Raw genomic sequence first — 24,153 nt, forward strand, 5'->3', positions numbered from 1 at the left:
CATATCACTATATCGAAGTAAACATACAAAATTATTACATATAAAATTTTTGTTGCAAAAAATATTTCACGCGTTGGCCATTCATTTTTATGTAAACAAAATAACTGACCTGTTTTGCATTTAGATATTATTACCCATAATGTAAAAAATTCCATTTTAAAACTTCCCCTAATTATTTTACAACGAGCGATGTTAAGGCACTCAAGTGATCTTTGCTTTCGAGCGCTACAAAGCGTCGTCAAAGTAATAAACTCAAAAGCGCTTTACATCTGCAGCGTCTCAGAAAATTCACAATTTATTAGTTCTAGATCAACTCCAACTTCTAATCAGGAGCTTGAGCCTAGCTACCTGTAGCAGAGCATGTGTTTTGTGAACAAGCAGTCGCGCGCAGGCTTCCACGCGGTTCGGTCGTGTGGGTCGTCATGCCGCCCTGAGCGGCAAAAACAATTCGAATTTGCTACAACCCTAACGGAAAAATTCCCTACACGTAATCTTTATTTTCTTTAATTGTATATAAATAAAAATTTGCGCGTCACGGTATGTAAATAAACTGATCTGTCAGATACAACCACCTGTTGTTCATTCGGAATAGTCCACAATGCCATGATGTTTACCAATGGCGTCCCCCGCCCCATGGTACGTGACGCAACCGTTTATGAGCTTCTCGTGGACGTTACCATGGCGGAAAAACAACGGTCGTGAAAATAGATCCGTCCACACTACGGCCTAAGTCATTTGGCCGGAACGAGTCAATTATCACCGATCCGATAAAATCACACGTGTTTACATAGGACACGGACAAACACCCGTATTTGGGTAAAATGAAATTGAAAATTCTGTGTTGATATTTTTTATTTATATCGGAACTCAAAGGATTGACCGTTCGCTGATTATTATTTTCGTATATTTACGCCGAACTTTATCAAAAATATTAGAAAAATAATTGATGAGTTGTGCCTCTTGATTACATAGATAAAGCTATGATATTATCTAGCTCATAATAATACGACTGAAATGGTCATCGTTAAAGCTAGCAATATTTTTTTGTTATTAATATAACCATTTGATACAGTATTAACATAATATACAAACAAGTGTATAATTTCAAGTGGTGGTTACTAAAAGATTTACTGATAAAATAAAACATATTAAATGTTATATTTATCAAATTTTATCACATTTTGTTTATAAATTAAATAAAACAGACTTACGATTTTACGTCACAAGTTATTAGCATGTAATGAATTTATTTACATTGCAAAAATATGTTTAAATCAGAATTTACGATATTACGCTATAAAACGTTTTTCCACAATTAGTAATCGCGAACAGCATATAAACTAGAGTCAACTACTTGCATGAATTAGTTCAAAAACCAAACAACACCATTACTCAATAATAATCATCGAGGTAATGCTAACTATCGATTAATTTATACGCGCGCCATTTTAGCATCCCAATTACATAGAATTTATGGAGCAATTCGAATATTTTTTATCTCTACCACACTACGTAACTGATGAATTATTTATGTTCCACATCCATAGTTCATCTGTTAGTGATTAACTGACATGTGCAGCATATCAATCGTGACATAAACATAGTTCAAGTGAAGTTACAAAGTGTAGTGAAACAAAGTGACAAAGTGGCGAAGTGTATTCTGACAGGAGTTAGCGTATGATATGACAATGCGACGAGCGTTGCTTGACGGTAGCCGACAGGGCTCTGTCGACGGCAATAGTAATGTGGCGAGTGATAAGGAGCTGGTACATAAGTGTCATAGTGACCCGGGCGGTGGGAGGGCCCTGGGGGCCCCGAGAGCGCACAGACACCGCTCTGTGTCGGGCGCTTTGAGGAAATGCGTTCTAACCCTTGACGGGTACTCGTACGTTATAGGTATGTACCAAACACACCGGCGGTTGGCGCAGTGGTAAAGTAACTGCCTACTGAGCTGACGGTCCCGGGTTCGATCCCCGGTCAGGGCAAAAATTTGTGTGATGAACTCAATTATTTATGCTTGGGTCTGGGTGTTATTATCTATATATGTATTTATAATATTATATTTATCGTCGCCTAGTACCCACAACACAAGCCTTAATTGAGCTTACTGTGGGACTAGGTCGATTTGTGTAATAATGTCCTATTATATTTATTTATTTATTTATAAAGTAGATATGTCCATATATCTAAATCTACTCTAATTACTAACTTTATAATTGTCCGTTGATGGAAGATGGAACGTTCGGATTTTTCATCAAGAATATATTGAAGTTTGCAACTTTTTAATTGTGTAATTACGTCTTGTTTGTGAGACGCTTTTCAGGGGAATTGCTATTGTTTTATCGGAGTTGGTGATAAAATTATTATAATAGAAATATAATTGGATCTTTACAGATTCAACACAATAACAAAAGAACGTTTTGTAAAATACCGTTTTAATGGTATATGCAGTGTTTTATAATTAGCAGCTAATTAGAGTTGAATGGACGGGAACAAATATCCATTGTAAATTATTATTGAACAGGAATAATAAAGTGTTATTACTTGTTAGCCTTTAAGAATCAAATTATTGGAGCAAAATCCTTATTTGTAAAATAGTTTACAAATAAGGATTTTGCTCATGAAATACGAGGTCCGTAGCCCATCGAGATGTTTAAAACTCTATGAACTACGGGCTCTACTTCTTTTCTTAGCCTTAAACTAAAATATATGTAAACTTTTACTTAACTATTACTCCAACGATCACTTGATACGTTTTTATAACAATTTTATTAATCGAGGTAATATGCTTAACTAGCTTTCCGCCCGCGACTTCGCCCGCATTTTCCAAGAAAAACCCGCATAGTTTCCGTTCCCGTGGGATTTCCGGCATAAACCCTATCCTATGTGTTAATCCAAGTTACCATCTATATGTGTGCTAAATTTCATTGTAATCGGTTCAGTAGTATTTGCGTAGAAAGAGTAACAAACACACACATACACATCCTCACAAACTTTCGCATTTATAATATTAGTAGGATAGGATATATGTAGTTTTAATTGTTTAAAATGAAACTATTTGCATACATTTTGTGTGGTCGGCAGATATGTCAATGGGTTTAGTCAAATGTCGGAAACAATAAAGGATTTAATCGCTTAATACCAATACCATTAATGTGGCTATTCAATAATGATATCACAAAGCAAACTAATATTGAAATTAAGCCAATATTCCCAGATTATTAAGAGGTCACATATCATTTCCAAAGAGGATTGTGTGAATATCAAAGGCTCGGGAACTTCAATCAAATTTACGTAAAATTCGGGGAAAACCAATAAATTATATTATGTTTTGAGTAAAAATAAAGGATCGGTGTGTTTCATCAAAAGAGTGGCTTATTATGGTATCGTTGATATGGAAAATATATGAATTTCTTATTATATTTTATCGATTTTAAGTTCTTAAAGAACTCGTATTGTATTTATCTATTATATCAAGAGCAGATTAATTATAGAATCGATTTAAAGAATCATAGAGATCTATCTAATTTGGCCTATTTTAGGCAATAGCCCCTTAGAAATTAAACATCGACCTATATTACACTATCTGTTGTTCATTATATTTACAAATTATAGGATAATATAATATAATTATTAATACTAAGGTTCTCTTCAATATATTGAAGAGAACCTTAGTATTAATGCAATGATATTATTTATTTTTAAACAGAACATATTTAGATAACATAACAACCTAGAAGAAAATATGAAAAGTTGCATAATATGACACATCACGACCCCTGCTTATAACTATGTAGGTAAATAACAACGTCAGTTAGATGCCCTTTTACGTTGCAGCGTATTTTCATGTTTAAATTAATAATAAAAATGGATATTATTCAATATTTTCACACGGTATATATTATTTTTATCCATATCTCGGTCAATATCGGCCTTGAAATACGAAAATTTGTTTAATCGCAAATGTAGAGCGAATACTCTAAAATATGTACGAAAAGACAACCCATGGGATTACTAAAGTAATAAATATTATGATAACAATATTATAACTATAATAATATAAGATGTACTACAAATTGAAATACGTATGTACTAACATTAACGCTCTAATAGCAATTCGGTATAATTTTACGCATGTATTCAGAATGCACACATGCGGATAATGCATAAATTCAACAAAAGCTTAACTGGCTGTAATTTGCTAATACAGCCATACAATTTTAGTTAAGCCAACCATTAATATCGTACCAGCTCTAAAACTTAGCAAATAATATGAATTGTAGGCTGAAATTCTGTTCGTGTCGAATATTATTAATTAATCAAACTAGTATTTCTAAGATTAAAGGCACCTACGGGTTAGACGGTCGACACTTTAATTTAACCTCTCTATATATGGCTCATATTAGTATTCAAAGTCTAGTGTTCTAGTGGCTCGACTGCAGATTGATAGAATTTTTGATTAGATTATAGAGATACTATGTCAATTTTAGTAGTAGCGCGGAATCAAAACCTTTTTATTAGTCTACTGTGCACGTAAGCATATTAAGATAAAGCCTATAGAAAGTCCATCACGAAACTACAAATGTTAAGAATAACATTACAGAAAGCTGATAAAATCAATGAATAGTACTAACTAATTATAGAATATTTTTATATAATACCTGAGAGACAAGCTAAACAGAACATACATACTATCCAGGATTTCATAACTTATGGATACACAAGTCAAAGTTTTTAAATATTTTTCTAGTTCATTTTAAACAATTGTTTTTATAACAGCATAATATTATTATACACTAGCGGTCCGCCCCGGCTTCGCCCGTGGTACATGTTTACGTTTTCTCTACATAATAACCATCCTCGTACTTCAAGGAATATAATACAAAAAGAATTATCGAAATCGGTTCAGCCGTTCTCGAGTTATGCGCTTACCAACACATTTTGCGATTCATTTTTATATATAAGAAGATGTAAACTTACATACTTTATTTCATTTCTTATCCATAAGAATGGAAATGAGATCGGTCGCGATGTGATATGTATTCAGTGTCTGTTATACTTTTATCTTAATATCTCTTTCTTTCTTTAAAGGAAACTTTGACTCTCGGTAAGTAGCTTTATGGTCGCATCATTGTCTGTTGCAGGGAAATGTTTTCAAAGGTTTTAAAGTTTCTCATATTCCTTTGTGTTTGTATTAAAATATATTTTGTATCTAAGTTTGAAAAATATGACTTGAATGAAAGTAGTTTACTTGTTAACTTTATAATAATACTAGCGGTCCGCCCCGGCTTCGCCCGTGGTACATATGAAAAATAGATGTTGGCCGATTCTCAGACTTACCCGATATGCACAGAAAATTTCATGAGAATCGGTCCACCCGTTTCGGAGGAGTATGCAGACTAACATTGTGACACGAGAATTTTATATATAAGATAAGATGACGGGTATGACTCGTCCCAAGTAGTTTTGAAGTGAAACTTCTTTAGGCGCGCTGAGAGTCAATTTTCAAGATTGCATCATGGCAATACCGTCACATCATGGAGTAAGGCGACGATTGTGGTATCTTTGAATCTTGCCAAAGAAGTTTCACTTCTGAAACGTGTCCTCGCAAAATATGTGTTAAGTAATTATTTTTCGCTAATATATTAACCAAATCGTGATATTAATTCTAAATTCTTATGGAGGATATTTCATAAATTATGACGAGGTCTTCAAAGGACTCACAATTTTCAACGGATTTAAAACGAAGCTTCGGCTAAAGCCGATATAAATATGAAGTTTATAGCACAAGAATAATGGCCTAAATAAAATTCTAATTAAATTATAATATAAAACGTAATTAACATAATCCAACTTAATTTTATGTATGCGAAAGCATATATTTTAATGAATTACTCATTGCTTAATCTCTTAAGAACGGTCTATATTATTCTCAATTATCCAACCCTGAAGATTTTAATGAGTGTTTATTTGTTTGTACCTTAGGTTTGTACTTTCAAAATAAATTATGGTAGTATTTAATAAACACTCTGGCTGGTTTTTATTCTTTAGAATTAATTTAGGCAAAGGAAGCTAGCTTCCTTTGCCTAAATTACTAGTATAAAGGTAAATATTTGAAAAGATAGAGCTTTCAGTAAGCGGTGTTACCCGAGGACCAAACCGCAGCAAAATCGAGTACTTCTATACCTCATGTGTTATTCTGATGTACAACCTAAATTAGGTACTATAAAGTTTTATCCAAATATATCTAGTAGTTTATTCGTGATATAGTAACAAACAGACAACCTTCTCACAAACTTTCACATTTATTATAGTAGTAGCAGTAGTAGTAAGATAAATAACTTACATTATATACTAAATTGCTGCATTAATAGAATTTAACGTCATAATTAAAATGTAACTGCATATATAATCTACCATAGATTAAATAGGCCAACGACGAGAAGGACTAATCCTACTAATATCATAAACGCGAAAGTTTGTGAGGATGTGTGTGTGTTTGTTACTCTTTCACGCAAAAACTACTGAACCGATTACAATGAAATCTAGCACACATATAGAGGGTAACTTGGATTAACACATAGGATAGGTCCCGGAAATCCCAAAGGGGGGAACTATGCGGGTTTTTCTTTGAAATCGCGGGTGAAGCCGCGGGCGGAAAGCTAGTATTATAGTATAGTATTAGAACTAGTAGGATCACGAGGTAGATGAAAACATTGATAGCAAAACACCAGGCGGCTTCGAATAAACATGTCTGCCAGGACTCGTAACAGATAACACATTAGATAGTGAACCTGATAATGAAGTAACCGATGACCAACTGTGACGTGTGACGTCATCAACTATCTGATAACAGACCCTGATGTTGCGATAATCGAATGTTTGTGTCGTTTAACTAAAGCTTAGCTGGTGTGGACGGAGAGGTTAGATATAGAGGAGTTTAGTTGGGTGTAAATATAATAAATGATGTACTTACCTTGTGCGATATGCACTATGAAGTCTTGTACCAAGTGAAGATGACTTATAACACAAAAATTCTAAATTGAATTGTGATGTATCATACCTACTTAGCATGCATTTCGACTATGATTTGATTACAGCACATAATACATCTTATTCTGGTATTTTTTGTAGTCAGGCAGATTCCATTAATAAGTCTCATATTTTGTTACATTCGTATAATTATATTATACCTACCATACCTCGATATAACCATCTTATTAGAAGACAACATTTCTTTGAATTTCAAATCAATCTTAATATATATATATATATATATAAATCTCGTGTCACAATGTTTGTCCTCAATGGACTCCTAAACCACTTAACCGATTATAATAAAATTCGCACACCATGTGCAGCTCGATCCAACTTGAGAGATAGGATAGTTTAAACATGTAGGTACCACGGGCGAAGTCGGGGCGGACCGCTAGTACAATAATAAATATCTTATTTACAGTCAATATAAAACTATCATTATAAAATTAAATTATCATATAATTATGCTCAAGAATTGCATATTATAAAAATGCGCATTAAATTGTCTAAATGCATTGATATTCAAGTATGTGAATACTTACTGCGTTAATAATTATAATGTAAGTACATTTGTAACATTCTAATGCTTATGCATTTTATACGAACACGTTTTATATAATTGTTTGTGACACGTGCTTTATTATATAATAATATTATGTACATATTGGTTTTATCAATGTGGTAAGACATTTTAAATCGTTTACAATCACATTTAAATTACATAAAAATACTTTAAATATTTTCTACTTCCAACGACCTTTGTGTTTTTATTAGTTCTATATATTTAAAAAATCGTTCTATTCATTCCATTTCTTTTAAAACATTCTGCCAGATTTTAGTGATAGCAATAATTTAAAGACCTGAGTTAATTCAAATTTCAAATACAATTTTCCCCTTTTCTTACCTCCTACAATCTACTGCGTTTACATAGATATAGGTACTTTTATCAATACTTACTTGTGTATTTGTATCACAGTCCAATTACCTTTACCGTATCTCCTATACCCTATTATCCCATACAATAAGTTTTTTATAACATTTTTGTACCTCTAAAGATACCTCTACCTACCTACTTATTGTAGATGCTTATTGGTGATTTACATCATTAGCTTTTTGTGACGCTTATAATCTGATCTTCTACATTTATCTTTTAACTTTTACTTTTACCTTTTAACTCAAATGTAGCTTATCGTATTCAACATATAAATGGTTCATAAAAGGTATTCTTATTGATTGAGAACGGAAAAATATGAAATGTTTTTCATCTTATTGAAGTCGAGTATTTTAAGAGTCCATTAGTGGTTAAGAATTCTGTTGACATTAAGCGAAGAAAAAGGAAAATATATCTTAATACAAACAGCCTAGTGGTTTTCTAAATATATCTTTGAGTAGGTACAAATAAAATAATAAAAACAATGATCCCACTCAATGTTTATTTTTAAATTAAATTTCAAATAACTCGTACCTAATATAAAAATAAGTATGTAGGTAATATGTATCAAAAGATTTGCTATTAATAACTTAATATTTAATCCAATAATCTTATTTAATAGGCCATATATAATTGCTATGGACAAAGTTAAATGACTGTTTGCCTCAAACTTAGTAATAAACCGCTCGATTATTTCCACCTGTATTTTCTCACATCTAAACTAGTTCTATTTAAAGTAACAGTATTATTTTATAATCTAACAAGATAGCAAAACTTTAATTGGTACTTTGACAAGTTACCAAAAAGTTTAAAAACTAAATAAAACTAGTAGGTAATACGTAGACCTACTTCATACCCAATTATTATAATACATTCAATTCAATTATTATTTTATAGCAAATCACTTTATGCATTCTTAGGAAACCTATCTCTAAAATTAATTTATGTTTTCTTCAGAAACAATTTAAAATATTTTCCCGAATACGTTTACGAAAACGCGGCAACTACTTCAAAGTTAATTTTTAAAATATGAGGAGCTTTGAAGTGCCGTCAAATAAATTCATTTTGAAAAAAAAATATTAAGAAAAATGAGAAAATATTTCATACAACAATATCCACTTTACTCAAGAGTTTATCGGAAATCTTCCTTATTGAATTTATGAGTGAAACATAAATAATTGAATGTAAAATAATAATGGTAAAATGATTTCTTAAAACAAAATAAAAGCTTCATTTTATGCGTTTCCCAGAAATAACTCGAGCTGTTTTCAAGTGTCTTTCATGTTATTCTTGTATTATTTGTGTTAGGTTATTACTTCGTATACTATAAAATTGAAGCTGTATAAACTCAATAGATATATAAAAAAATAAAATAAACATGTTTATGATTGTTTAGAGATAAATACATTAACTTTACGTTACGAAATTCAATGTTTCGTTAAAATTTTATTATATTATACGTAAAGTAGTTTTAGGTATATAATATCCTGTGTATATACAATACATGTATGATTATACATTTTACATTTTACATTATACATCCTGATTAGGATTAAATAAATTAAATGCATACTACATATTTTGAACTATTTTCATACACTGAAACTTACATTATAGACACAGCGGAGACAAGCCACGGTTGGATAAATTAATTAAAATATGCTATTCTAGTTGGCGTTTTCTACCTGAAACTCGCCAACATCTCACACTATTGAAACTTCTTAACCTTACCCCAAAAAGCTCAGTGTGTAAACAGCCTTATTTAAGTTCTAGTTTAACCCACTATAACTTATACTGACATATGTTATACCCACGCTAACGAGCCATGTAAGGACCAGCCTTCGTGCACACAATGTCAATTATAATTCTCTTACGCACTTTCAAATTAGTTCGTATATATTAAACGTGCATTGATATGCCGTAGATAATGCAATTCAATGTAATTGAATTATTTATTCAAGTTTATTATTATTTAGCACGGAAATAAATACGTCATTTTAAACTGTAGTTGTTGTACCAATTAGCGATATAAAACAACAACAAATTGATGCTTTGCTTCAGTAAGTATCTTGAATCGAACAATCTAAGAAAATATGAGGAAAGAAGTAGAGACATTTCACCATAGACTTGTCATTACATTGTTCAAATGTATGTAAATACAATATGTATAATGTAATCACTCTCGAAACTAAAACGTTTAAACTTGAGCTTTTCTAAAAAGTATTGGTCAAATTTACAGTGAGATACTGTCTGGTATAGTTTTAATATTCCCGTATACAATATTCTATTTGTTCAATATACCTAGTATTTCTGCGAACGTAAACCAACCGCGAAATAGAATATCAAACGAAATGTTTAAATAGTTTTTCGTGAAAATACAAGAAATATTTTTACATTGTACGAATATTGATACAAAGGCAGATCCTTTTTGTTTTTTTATGATTCACGTCTTTCTAGAAGTTCTTAACAAGAATGAAATCAATAATATAATAGAGCAACTATGGAGTTTCTTGCCGGTTCTTCTCCGTAGATACTGCTTTCCCAATCGGTGGTAAATGTTAAAAATATGTACCTAATGACGTTTCAAAAGTGCTTCTAGAAGAAGTCTAATTGAATAAATAAATGTTTGAGTTTGAGTTTGAGTTTGAATAACTGAACTTATGTAATGTCTTAAATTGAACGTAAAACTTTATAAAATAGTATTATAGTAGAGTTAGATTGTACCATTAATTTGCGCGATAATATTTTTGAAAGTTTAAAATCCTACTAATATTATAAATGCGAAAGTTTGTGTGGATGAAGATTGAAGGGATGGATGTTTGTTACTCTTTCAGGCAGGACTACTGAACCGATGAAAATGAAAATTGGTATGTAGGTACTAGGTAGTAGCTAAAAACCCAGAACGACATATCACATTGGTTTTTTATCCCAGAAATCCCACTGGAACGGAAACCATGCGAGTTTTTTGAACTTGAAATCGAGCAAAGCCGCGGGCGGAAATCTAGTTAAGGATAAATTATTCTAATATATTGTATGTATTTTTATAATGCTGTTAAATAAATAAATAAAGAAAATTAATTACAGAGAGATAACATTGGTACAACATAGATGCAATTTCACGTTCAAAACTATTCGACGTTACTTGCATCGTTATATCAGAGAAATTATTACAACAATTTCCAAACAACTTTGAATATTCGGGAACTGAAATATGAAATAACTTCTGTTTATTAATAGTTCTCTCGTTATAATGGGATATTAGCAGTTTCCTTTAGATTAAATCTCAACTTATTAAAGGTAAGGTTTTGGTTTTTGTTTGTTTCCATTAAAAAAGATTCGGTCAATTTGTAAAATAAAATACCTTAAGAAAGCTTCTATATGCATCTTTTCATCTTTTTGCACTGAGGTATCCCGGTTGAAGCCGGGACAAGAGGCTTGTTAAATGTGCATTTTATGGCGTCAACAAATTCATCTCTTTTCGTCTTTGTTCAAATTTGGTGTTTTCACACAAATCTCACATTATTTTTCTGAAATAAACAAATTTAGATAAAATGTATAGATCACGTCGTATACGGATATTTTGGTCAATTAAGAAAGAACCAGTACGTGAGTTGATCCATGTTCAACTACTATAAAACCCAGTAAATATATTTTGTCTTAGTAAGCAATAAAAATAAACAACGTACATGCATACTTTTTATCAAATAAAAATTAGTAGTCATTGCTTCAACAACACATAACACGTTGTTTAATTCATATATTTTAATGCTATTGGCATTAAACAAGTTTTATGATAGCATCGATAATTACGTCAAACGTGACATTACATTGTGTGATAATGTTGGCATAATTTGCAAGCTCATTTCAAACTAGCTGTTACCAGACTTCGTGAAGTACCTACAAGCTACATGATAATATCTTAGAAAAAAATAACACAATATTATATTTACATATACATACATATAGTAAGAGTACTACAAGAGGACGGTTAAAGTATTAAGTTATAAGGCATGAATGTAGGTAATTGATGTTACTTTTGTAAGATATACTTTTCCATACCTTATTGACATTATTTTAATAAATAAATAAATAATAAATAAATAAATAAATATTATAGGACATTATTACACAAATCGACCTAGTCCCACAGTAAGCTCAATTAAGGCTTGTGTTGTGGGTACTAGGCGACGATAAATATAATATTTGATAAATACATATATAGATAATAACACCCAGACCCAAGAACAAATAATTGAGTTCATCACACAAATATTTGCCCTGACCGGGGATCGAACCCGGGACCGTCGGCTCAGTAGGCAGTTACTTTACCACTGCGCCAACCGCGTCGTCAGTTAATAAAATGTATATTTTATCGCTCTATGATTACCTACCCTTCTGTCGACTTTTCCATTTAACCTGGTCACATTGAAATGAATTCTATTCTAAATAGAATAACTTGAGTACTTGACCCAGACAGACATACAGACCTTCACTAGTATTCGCTCAATTCAATCAAGACTTTTTTAATTACCATTAAACAAATTTCAACCCTATTCCTTTCTAAAAGGAATGGAATTCGTACAACATATGCGTGGCATTAAAATTTGCTTGAGAGATTTCAACTAGGCATTCATAAATCAATTAAGTAAGCATACATATGAAAATACAAGAAGATCGAATTAAAAAGCCATATTCGTATTTCCCTGAATCATGTATGGTCAAATAATTGCTTCCATATTGTATTCAAGCTGTTTTCATACTAAATCATACCGTAAATGGTATGTAAACTATAATCGGATTACAGTAATATTTATATAGCTGGGAGAGTTTACTAATGCCTGTAGTATATTATTATTAGTCTGTGCTAATGCATTGTAGAACATTTCTTCGAAATAAATTTTAATTAAATGAATAATTCGGTACATAATTCAATAGAAAACAACATTATTTAAGAGTTATAAGGATTGCATTTGTTTGGCTTTATAATATGACTATTTAGTATTTAGTATTTCTCTGAAGTGTACCTAATAGTGGGTAATTTGCTAGTCTAAATCGAGATTGACTACGATTACCAAAAATGGATCAAGAGATTTCTTGAATCCCAACTTTAATATGTATATCAATTCTATAGAGCCCAATTCACTTACATAAAATAACAATATAATTATGTCAATCAAAAGACGTGTAACCACACAAACTTGTACCTACGCAATATTGAGCAACTTATGTGCTCACTGTAAAGCTGTTTTTAAAGCTAAATGTTTGTCTCACTATTTCACGGAAAGCTGTAGTAAATAGACTTTACTAAGAAGCGACGGCGTAGTTAAATTTATATAGAAATTGAGTGCATAAGCTAATAGAGGCAACGTCTGATTTTGCTTTGGTACCTAGCTTCGCTTTGATCTGCCTCAGTAGTGTTACAGAGAGATTTGGAATTGTAAAATCATTGCTCAAACGAAAATGCCTGTCTTTGACTAACCACATTGTGAAATTGTAATTTGTGCGTGGGACAGTGTTTTAATTGTATGGATATGATCAATGATCATATAGGTTTTAAGTTATTGTGTTGTTGTGTTAGGAGAGGCCTATGTCCAGCAGTGGACGAAAAAAGGCTGAAGAGAGAGAGAGAGAGAGAGTTGTTGTGTTATGGTTATGATGTAAAATATTTACAAAATGATTTAAAAAAAAAACAGATTTATAACACTGAAATTAGAATTGCGATATTTAGTTGTGAATTTTTTTAATAAAGCACATACTTACGTTTTATTATGTTATGCTGTAAAATATTTATTTATAAACGCTGAAAAAAAAATTTATTACCCTCAAATATACAGTTACAAATAAAACATTTTCGCGATATACGAAACCTATTTAGTTTTGGAATATTTAATGAAACACATTGGTATCTTAAACAATTTGAATACCTAACAGTGAATTTTTCGATGGAATTTTTTGAAGCATGTGGAATTCTCGATTTTTTTTTTCATAAACATTTATATACTTTGCAAAGTAAGAAAAGTCGTTTAGAAGTTGAACAACAAAACTTTGTCTCCATTTTACACCATACGAGAATAAACAGAAACCCGCAAATAAACTTAGAGATTTATTTACAGTCGGATGTCGGTTGTTGATCACACGACCCCTGACATTTCCGATCCAGGTCACAGCCAAACGGCCGGATTGACAATCTCGTAGTGTTACATCTGTTTTGATTCATTGGATGCTGTTAATTAGAAAGATAAAGTAAATCTAATAAAATTAATACCAGATGATTATTATAGCTGTGGGCGTTGAAGACGATTGCATACGCCAACTGCTAAACAACTACCTACACTACTATTTTACAGGAATAGGTGCCTTGGCTGGAATATTTTAGGGTATTTTATCGCATGAGACATTTTATATATAGGTAGTATGTTGGGTTCATCCCGTCGGAGTCATTTCAGATAATATTTCACCGTGTTATGAGCAATTTTCTGCGGTCTTCCGCTGTGAGGAAAGCTTGTAGATGTTTTTAGCTAAACTCCTGCTCGTACCTATCTACTTCTTACAGTTCATGCTTTAAATCGATACTCACAATTATTGATTTACAAAGAATAATATTATGAATAAATCACGTTTAAATCCGTTCAACTTTTTAATTTCTAATGAATCATTTATTAAACCAGAAGAAATATGCCTTTGAATATTATACTGTCAATAAAAATTTTGATAACAGTCTTCAAGTATTGCCTATTACCACATACATTTGCATTATTCATATTAGCTAATTAAGCGTCATTGTAGTCCATACACTTTAATGTCAACGATATTAATAACATAATTAAGCAGCTAAATGGCTGCACCCACGTGATATGCTTTTGATAGCATTAATTACGTGTATTATATTATTTTAAGCATAGTTTAGATTGAACAGTACCTGGATAATGAGTTAGCGTTCAAAATTAATTAACATTTTGCCTAATATAAAGAGCGATGTGCAAAGAATTAAGTTTGCGACTTATAGAAACTTTTGCCTGTGTCTAATTTATTATTGGATAATTAATATTTATCTATTATTTTATATAAAGTCATAAATAGCCATGCATGGAAATTATTATCCTTAACATAACTAAGATTCTTAAAAGTCTAAATTACATTAATTAAGGTAATATCGGAACGAATGTTTTCAACATTTAAAACACAAAACTTTTTAAAATAATTTGGAAAATCCAAAAGTGCACGCCTCATAATTTTTTTTTAATAAATATTTATTAATTATTATTTTTGTTTATTTAATAACAATTAAACCACATCGAATCAGACCCTGAAAAATGAAAGGGTTCTATTCCTGAGCATACTCAAGCGTAAGAGAAAAAAAAAGACTCGATTAGTAAAGTATTTCGGTCGCTATCGTGTTAACAAGAAAAAGGATCCGCACATACAGACACACGGACGTCCAAGACAGAACTTTTTTAAACTGTTTTTTAACTAGTTTAAATAACAAAAATGACATCAAAAATATCATGAACGTTAAAAATAGTGTTTTTTCTTAATATGTGTGTGTATGTATTATCTTACAAGTGCCATGTATGATACATAAAGACATTTTAAGTTTGAAAAATCAGATGTTTTGCGCGAAGTGACAGTAGTACCCACCTCAACGCTTCGCTTATGAGGCGTGCAATAAGATTTTATCCTAAGAATGTTTTATAATAACAGATCCCTACACGAGACACATTCTATACAAATTACGCGCGAACACAGAATAAAAGAACGTAACACAATATTCCTCGTTATAAACAATAATGAAAACAAATCTCCGACAAGCGAGCTACAAGCTCGTGTTCTTCGATTCCTATTAATTCCTTTGACAGCTTCTGATATCTAGTAATTAACTCTGATGATCATACCTAAGGCCCTCTGCACAATGGGCAGCGTTGGCCCAACAAATGATCGTCGATGTTTGCCGCCATTACGGCGATTATGAAGAAAAAGAGCATGTGTGCCGAGCACACGTTTCAGAACAGAAACTTCTTTTGCAAGATTCAAAGATGCCAACATCGTCTCCATGACATGACGGCATTGCCATGACGCGATCTTGAAATTTTAGTATCAACGCGCCTAAAGAATGTGAAAGTTGCCGAAAAATGTTTTCACTTCAAAAAACATCTACAACTACGGCCGATTATAGACATATAGACCCTCTAAAGTCTACAGTCTACGCTATCGTGATTGCCTATAATCGGCCAACGTTGGCCATTGTGAAGAGGGCCCATTACATTTACTAGCGCGGCGAGTATCAATCAACGTTGGCCTACTTAACGTAACTAAACCTGTCATGCACTATAAGGTAGTTACAGTTTGAGAATTTGGTCTTGTTTTTGATTGTCAAATTAGAGTGGCACAATTTTGAAATTAAGTGCGTAATTATAAATCTTTTATTATCATAGTTGTAATTATTAGAAAGAATTTAAAAAAAGTTTAAATATAGAATTACAACTTCAAAATCCATCTTACAACATATTTACTGTTGTAAATAATATTATGTTGTAAGAATTTGTAAAATAGTTCGCATGTATTTGATTTTGAGCGAATCTTATACTTTTAGGATGTAAAGGATTTCCAGTACGATTAATTATCTGTTAAAATTACGAATTTCTGAAATAGTATTTGGACACCGTTGTAAAGTAAACATACAAATTTATTTATTACGAATGTCAAGCAGAAAGGAAGTTTGAAGCTTCGATAACAAAGTTTTGTATGAACTTGTATGAAAGTAGACGTCACCTTTTGAATCAACGTATATAAATTTATTCGCTAATTTAAATATTAAAGAAGCGCTGTAAAATGGAATGGTTATGGAAATGTATTTACTCGTAACTTTGCAAGTTCCAATAGTTGAGATTCAGAAACTGTGAAAGTTGTGTGTGTGTGTTGTGTGTGTGTGTGAGTAAAGCCATGTGAGAACCCATTTCCTGAAAATTGGAAATGCGGTCACTTTCTTGATAAAGGTGCAAAGTTTGCAACAAATTTAATTTACGAGAGTGTTAATTAATGGGAGTAAATTACCTGATTGATAGTAGTATAATTTATTGAATAAAATTGTGCGTTTGGAATATATACGTACCATTTTCATTACGTATAGGATAAATTATACCCTATATTATTTTAAGACTTAATATTATCATTAACTCGTAGTGTATTAGCTCCTTAATTAAATGTTTTTGCCAAAACATGTATCTACGAAAATAAGCAGTTTTATTCCAAGGTCCAAACATCCCTTGACAATCTCCAATCCATCAACCTTCCTACTGACCTCAACTTTGATCGCCCCGAGACACATTTCTTCGCTATTAACTTCTCCATCGGCATTACCTTGATTGATTGACGTATCATCTAAATAATTGTCTTCGTGTACAGTGCACCAAGCATTAGCACTACTCTCTTAATTACTACGTGCAATTTTGACTTCTCCTGCACAATTAGACGGGCCAATTTGGCGTGTCATTCCGCTAAAAGGCTGCATATCACTAACATTTAATCTTTAGATGACTATTAATCAAATGGCTTTGGTGTTTCAACATTCGAGGTGCGGTCCAAGTGGGCAATTGCTCTATTATGCGAATACATTGGGACCTTTATATAGGTGTACTAGATCATAGGTACTTAAATTAAATTAATGTGATTTTAAGTGGTTATTTTGTAATTATAATATGCGTTGTTTATGACTAGTCTATTTTATGGCAAACCGGATTAAACTGGTTAGTTGTGATTGATGAAAACAATGATAGATATAACATTAAACAGAAGATTGTTATCTAAAAATTTAAAGGTAATTCTAAGAAAATTCGATCAACTCGACGAAAAAAATTAAACCGGCAAAATTCTTGTAAGCGGCTAAAACGCTTTTATGTACGAATTTATTAACATTAATTTTGTTGATCAGCAAAAAAGAAACTGTTATTGCTTGTATGTCGATTAACACGATGTATTCATAAGACAAACTATAATCCTGTGGTTTCATCCACGGATCACACCATGGTATAAAGCGTGGTTCGTATGGCAGATAGAGACAGACAGACCTAAAAAACATTTGAATGAAATGAAATGAAATGAAAATGAAAAATGAAAAATGAAAAAATATTTATTTGGACCCACATTATAAAAGTTTACATACATGAGACACGACGATCGCCTAAACTAGGTACTAGACCTGTGCTATAGGCGATCGACGCTTTCCACTCCTATGACACAGTGCCATTATAACGTGAGTAAAAACGTAGGAAAAGATAGTAACGTGAGTATGTGTGTGTGTGTGTGTGTGTGTGAGTGTGTATTTTAGTGTGAGTGTGTTTGTGTGTGTGTGTAGGTGTGAGTGTGTACGAGGATGCGTGCATAATATAGTAATAGATAAGGTTTACATACCTAATACATTTGATTTAAAAAAAGTTAGATTAATACAAATTACATTTTTACACATTAAATTATTACACATTACATTATAATAATATATTATTACACAATTAACATTATTACACATTATTAGTTCATAATTTTAGCAATTCTTCGGTTTCTACGTATGATAAGGTAAGTAACATGCTTGTGGTTTTATTTTTTAGGTTAAAATATGTCATGTTGCGGATATTTAATATTTTATTTACTTTATTATAGAGCAAAGGACCCATGTAGGCGGGACAACGCTTAGCTGACACAGTATGAACAAGAGGTAAGTTAAAGATTCTATCATTACGTCTTTTTTCAGTATGATTTGTATGTCGAGCTGCCAAGTTATGAGTGCCTAGAACACAGTCCAATATATAAAGTTTCCTGACAGAGAGGAGGTTACAATCATTGTAAAGTGTTAAGGTAGGGTAGAGCATTGGCTTAGCCATCATTACTTTGAGAACTGCTCGTTGCGCTCTTTCAATCTTGAGCATGTGCGTTTTTGCTGCTCCGCCCCATACTTGGATACAATAACTTAGAGTCGATTGACCAATGGCAAAATATACTTTTTTTAAGATATCTAAGTCAGCGATGTCACGAAGCTTCCTGAATATGACCATTAGTTTGCGAGTGCGTGATGCCAGAGTTTGAATGTGATACTTCCAGGTTAGTTGGTTATCTAAGTGAACACCTAAGTATTTGATGGTAAGAGCACTTTCTAATATCTTACACTCGCACGATTTATTTTCTTGTGGATAGTTGAATGTCTTGCAAGTATGTGATGTTATAGTGAGTTCTTTCGGCTGTGAACACTTGTACAAAGAGAAGGTTAAGTATTTTGTTTTATTCAGATTGATGGTTAAAATGTTTTGACTTAACCAAGACATAACTATTGCCAGTCCATCCTCTGCAGATTTTTTTGTGCTGTTCCAGTCATTACCACTAAATACGATGGCAGTATCATCAGCAAATGAAACAACATGGCCGTTAGATAGGGTCAGATTGGAAAGTTCGTTTATGTATACGAGGAACAACGTCGGACCGAGCACACTACCCTGTGGTACACCATAAGATACGGTATGCATTGAACTTACTTCACTTCCAATCTTTACCATCTGTTTACGGTCTGTTAGGTAACTTGCGAGTAGTTGCAATGGTAATCCTCGTACACCAGCTCGTTCAAGTTTCATTAATAGGATAGGTATTGAAACCGTATCAAAGGCTTTAGCCAGGTCCAGGAATACACCAATGCATTTTTTTTTGCTGTCGAGATTACTAATAATGTGATTCGTCAAATCAGCTATAGCGTCTTTGGTGGATTTGCCTCTCAGGAAACCATATTGATGCATCGAGAAGAAATTAGTCTTATGTAAAAACTCGGAGAGCCTTGAGTTAATAATTTTTTCTAGGATTTTTGACATTATAGGCAGCATAGCTATTGGACGAAAATTATCAACTCGATCTTGGTCTCCTGATTTATGAATAGGACGAATCAAAGCAATTTTGAAAGCGTCTGGAAATACTCCGCATCTTAATGACAGATTACATATATGGACCATGACAGGAACAAGGTACTCTTTATTCAGCTTAAATATGTTTGAGGGTATATTATCATAGCCTGTAGAATTATTCTTAAGGCCGTTGAAAATTTCAGTCATTTCATAGACATCCGTGTCTCTCAAACCCATAGATGCACAAGGAATTTGTTGATTATTAGAATTAAGATTATTGTTGTCATTGTTATTGGAGTCTTTAATTAAGTTTTCAGCCATAGTTTTACCTATATTTGCAAAATATTTATTGACATCATCCAGCGTTTGATTAAATTTTATTAATTTCTGATTGTCACATTCAATTGGGGTCATATTAGCAAATTTTTTAATGAGTTTCCAGGTTTGTTTGTCATTTCTCTTACATTTGTTTAGTTCAGCTCTTTCATATGCGTTTTTAACCTTTCTTAAAATATTGGTACAGAAATTTCTATATCGGGAGTAAGTGATTCTTAAAGTCTGATTATTGGGCTGTTGTTTCAGTTTCAAGTGCATCTTGTCTCTGTTTCTTATACATCTTAAAAGACCCGGTGTTATCCACGGTTTCCGAGGAACGTAATTTCTTGAAATCACTTTGTATATGACATTAGTTTGTATTAATTTTTGTAGATATTTAATTAGAGCGTCAGCAGCTAAGTTTACATCAGTTAACTGTAGTATATCATTGAAATTATTATTTTTTATTTCATTCGAAACAATATCATAGTCAATTTTCGCTAACTCTATCGAATTACTCTTTTTAATTTTTATGTGTTCCATCCAAAGAATTACAGCAGAATGGTCTGTAACTGAGGAATTAACAACGATGGTGTTACATGGAAGGTTCGATTTCAAGATAACGTGATCGAGTGAGCTATTTCCACGTGTCGGGAGCCTATGAGCAGGTAAAAGTCCATACATTGACATCATGTTCAAGTAATCATCCATTCTTGCATCAGTGCTGCACTCAGTTATATTTATGTTTATATCACCCATGATAATGACATTTTTAAAAGATGTAAACGTTGCTAAAAGGTTATTCAGTGACTCCAAGAATCTGTCAATATTTCGACAAGCCGGAGATCTGTAAATAGCTATTATTATAGTGCAGGAGTTTAATTGAATAAGCAAAGCATTGGCATCAAGTAATATTTTTTCTGAAACAGAGCAACCAGCTATAGTGTCACGTAAGTATACAACTACTCCTTCATTTTGCGATTTACAATTTAGTGTGGCATACGAGTTGTATCCAGGTAACGACGGTACACTTGCGAGATGTTTCAACCAACACTCTGTAAGAACAATGACGTCCATATCTATAACTGACTGCCTTAAGAATATTTCCAATTGCGGCAGGTTTTTTGAAATACTACGAATATTCTGGGACAGGATGGTGAGTTTACATGTTCGCTTGTTAATAATTTCAACAAGTTGATCTATATTGCATACTTGGGCTTTAGAGACATTATAATTATCTAGATCAGAATTTAATTCGATTAAGTGAGTATTAGCCATTAAAATTGTTTGAATAAAAAATACTATTGGGCTTATAAATCATAGACTTAACAAACATATTAGTGTTTGTAGATATATTCAAAGAAACCAGAGCAGAATATAATTTGACTAGGACAACAAATGTGAAAGTTGCAATGAACCTCATGTAACAAATTGTAAAAATAAGTGATAAATACATTAGACTAAATAAATGATTAAATTGTGAAGAAATGGAAACCTTTACTCTTTGAAGCTTTAAGATAATTTTATATTTCATTGACAAATTCAAACCACACGCATGTATATTTTGTATGTTACTTGTAAAAATGTTGTGTATTTGTTTAAAGTGTGAAGTGTTTAGTGTGTCAAAGATTGACATTTTTAACGAATTATAAAAAGTCTTTGACATTAAAATCAATACATTAACAATTTCAAACCACTTAGAATGATGTTTAGACATAAAAATAATTAATTTCTTATAGTAAGTGCTAATTAACAAATATAAGAGTATGGAACACAGTATAAATAAAATAATAAAAATGAGCAAAAAGATCGTATTATAGTTACAATGTTTCGGCTTAATTATTATAGATATTAAAATTAACGGACTTAAAAGTGTTAATAAGTTACGATTTATAACAGTATATAGTCAATCGGCTTTAAGCTTAAGTAGGTCATCTTCAGAGCTTATGCGAATAAGAGGACAGCCATCATTAAGTCTTAAATAAACGTATCCGTGAGAAGTCCAGCAGTATTTGAAGTTTTTGTGTTTAGCCAAATCCTTAGTTTTCATAAACAATCGTTTAGTTTGGGGAATCAGACTTTCGGAAATATATACCTGAGCTTTCTGTCCCGGTATTCCAAGTAGGGACGAGTTTATTCTGTTGTTAATATTATTTTTGTTGTATTTTTTCACGGTCGTAAGGAATTGATCTCGACATAAAATGTTGTTGAATTCTACGGTGATGGGTTTATTATTAGTCTTAGATTTCGATCGATAAATGTCACGAATTTGGCTAGATTCAATGTTGAGTTGTAAGTTGTTGTTAAGACTTTGCACCATACGAAGTAGATCATCTTTTTTTTCGTTTTCAGTAGCAGGAACATTGCGTATTTCCACGCAAGTTAAACGAGCGTTTCTATGCAAACTTTCGATCTTAGTTTCAAGAAATCTTATTTGCGCTCGATCTGATTTCTGTTCGTCTTGCAAGGTCTTAATTTTACCGGTCAATTCATCATACTGCTGTGATAAGAACTCTAATGATGTCTTCATTTCGGTATTCGACTTACGCAATTCGGCTATTTCAGATAGAACCTTCGAAACCATGGCCAAAATTTCATCCCTGTTTATCTATATATTGAACGGGTGAGTTGCTGGGCCGCTGGCGCTTCGACCTCGGACCAGATGAAGCGCTTGAATCGCCTTCCGATGATTTTGGCGGTGTACGTTGCATAGTTCGTTTTTCAAAAATAATTAGAATAAATAGATAAAATAACGTCAGCTTCACCGACTAAGTTCTCACGATACCAGGCGCACAGCAATCAAAGAAAGTTATTGGATAATTATCACTAACCACTGGTAAGACAGTAAGCAGCGGGGCGGGCTTGATTGGCTCGCTTCGGTAAGGGCGGCGCACGCGCAGGCAGCAGATGGGCGGGGTATTGGGCGGAGTTTAACACGTACCGTAGCGGCCGGGTACCAGGCGCACAGGCTAGAAGGAGGTCAATGACGATAGCCCGAATAACTTCTCACAACTTATGCACTCCTATTTTTTCACTTGGATTTTTTAACTTAAAATGATTAATTTAATATTTTAAACAAACTGGCAATAATCTGAGGCACGTCTATTTCGTATCGAGGTCCGGGGGGAAGAGGAAGAGGAGGATTTGGACTTATAATATCAAGTATGAACTGGGTATTACATACAATAGTTGTTTATATTTGTGTTTTTTGCGTGGCGTGCCTTTCCAAATATTTTTTACAGTTTATAGTTCAACTGTTGAACTTTTTTGCTCATCTCGTTTTTTTTTCATTATTTTTATCAGCGATTAGTTACTAATACAAAATAAACCAATTATTCATATAACTTTCTATAGTGTCTATTTTTGAATTGTTTTAACCACTCCATACATTAACGGTATTAATCGCTCCATACACTCATCAGCAATTACAGTAAATTTCATGTGAGAACGTAAACACTAAACTAGCATTTGATCGATCAGTTTATGCGTTAGCGCAATACGCAGATTTAGATTTTATGGTCTTAGACTTCGAAATGTGTGGTTGGCACACTTTGGTATATCATTAGTCTATTAATGGTAACAGCTTGAGGTTTATTTTCGAGGTGAATATCACGTTCGATTAAGCGTCTTTTTAGTTTGATAACATGTTTAATATTCAGAGGAAAATGACCACTTTTGTATTTCAATATTGCCTAAAATTGTCTTGAACATGTTGTATAACAGATACCTAGTAATATGATTTTTACAAAAACTGAGAAGCAAACTTTATTAAATACCAACTTAAATAATAAAACAAGCAGCCCTTGTTTTCTTTTGAGTAATTGGTATAATTAAATGTAGGTAGGTAGGTTATTAAAAGTTTTTGAACAAATTGTGTGAAAAAAAAAGGTTTCGTTTTAATTTGTACAAGAACTTTTTAATACTATCTATAGTAATTTACGCAATTTAAAAATAAAAAAAGTGTGTGCGTGTAACCTTTACGCGCGATTGAAG

General features: G+C 32.3%; 1 protein-coding gene across 2 annotated transcripts in view; it reads left to right on the top strand.

Annotated features, from left to right (window-relative positions):
* Pde1c (Phosphodiesterase 1c) overlaps positions 1-24,153 on the top strand; it is a 146,721-nt gene that overhangs the window by 15,498 nt on the left and 107,070 nt on the right. The window contains exons 1-2 of one of the 2 annotated variants that reach the window (XM_089701377.1): positions 402-487; positions 1,548-1,896. The exons of the other annotated variant lie outside the window; for it this stretch is intronic. Coding sequence (XP_089557503.1) covers positions 1,683-1,896 — 214 coding nt within the window. The 5' untranslated portion in view covers positions 402-487; positions 1,548-1,682. Of the gene's footprint in view, positions 1-401; positions 488-1,547; positions 1,897-24,153 lie in introns of those variants that run through there. 2 annotated transcript variants of the gene reach the window in all.

Source organism: Colias philodice, chromosome 2, assembly GCF_061535455.1.
Source record: "Colias philodice isolate Cphi_HAF_F1 chromosome 2, ilColPhil1 Martin Lab GWU primary, whole genome shotgun sequence".
Classification (NCBI taxonomy): domain Eukaryota; kingdom Metazoa; phylum Arthropoda; class Insecta; order Lepidoptera; family Pieridae; genus Colias; species Colias philodice.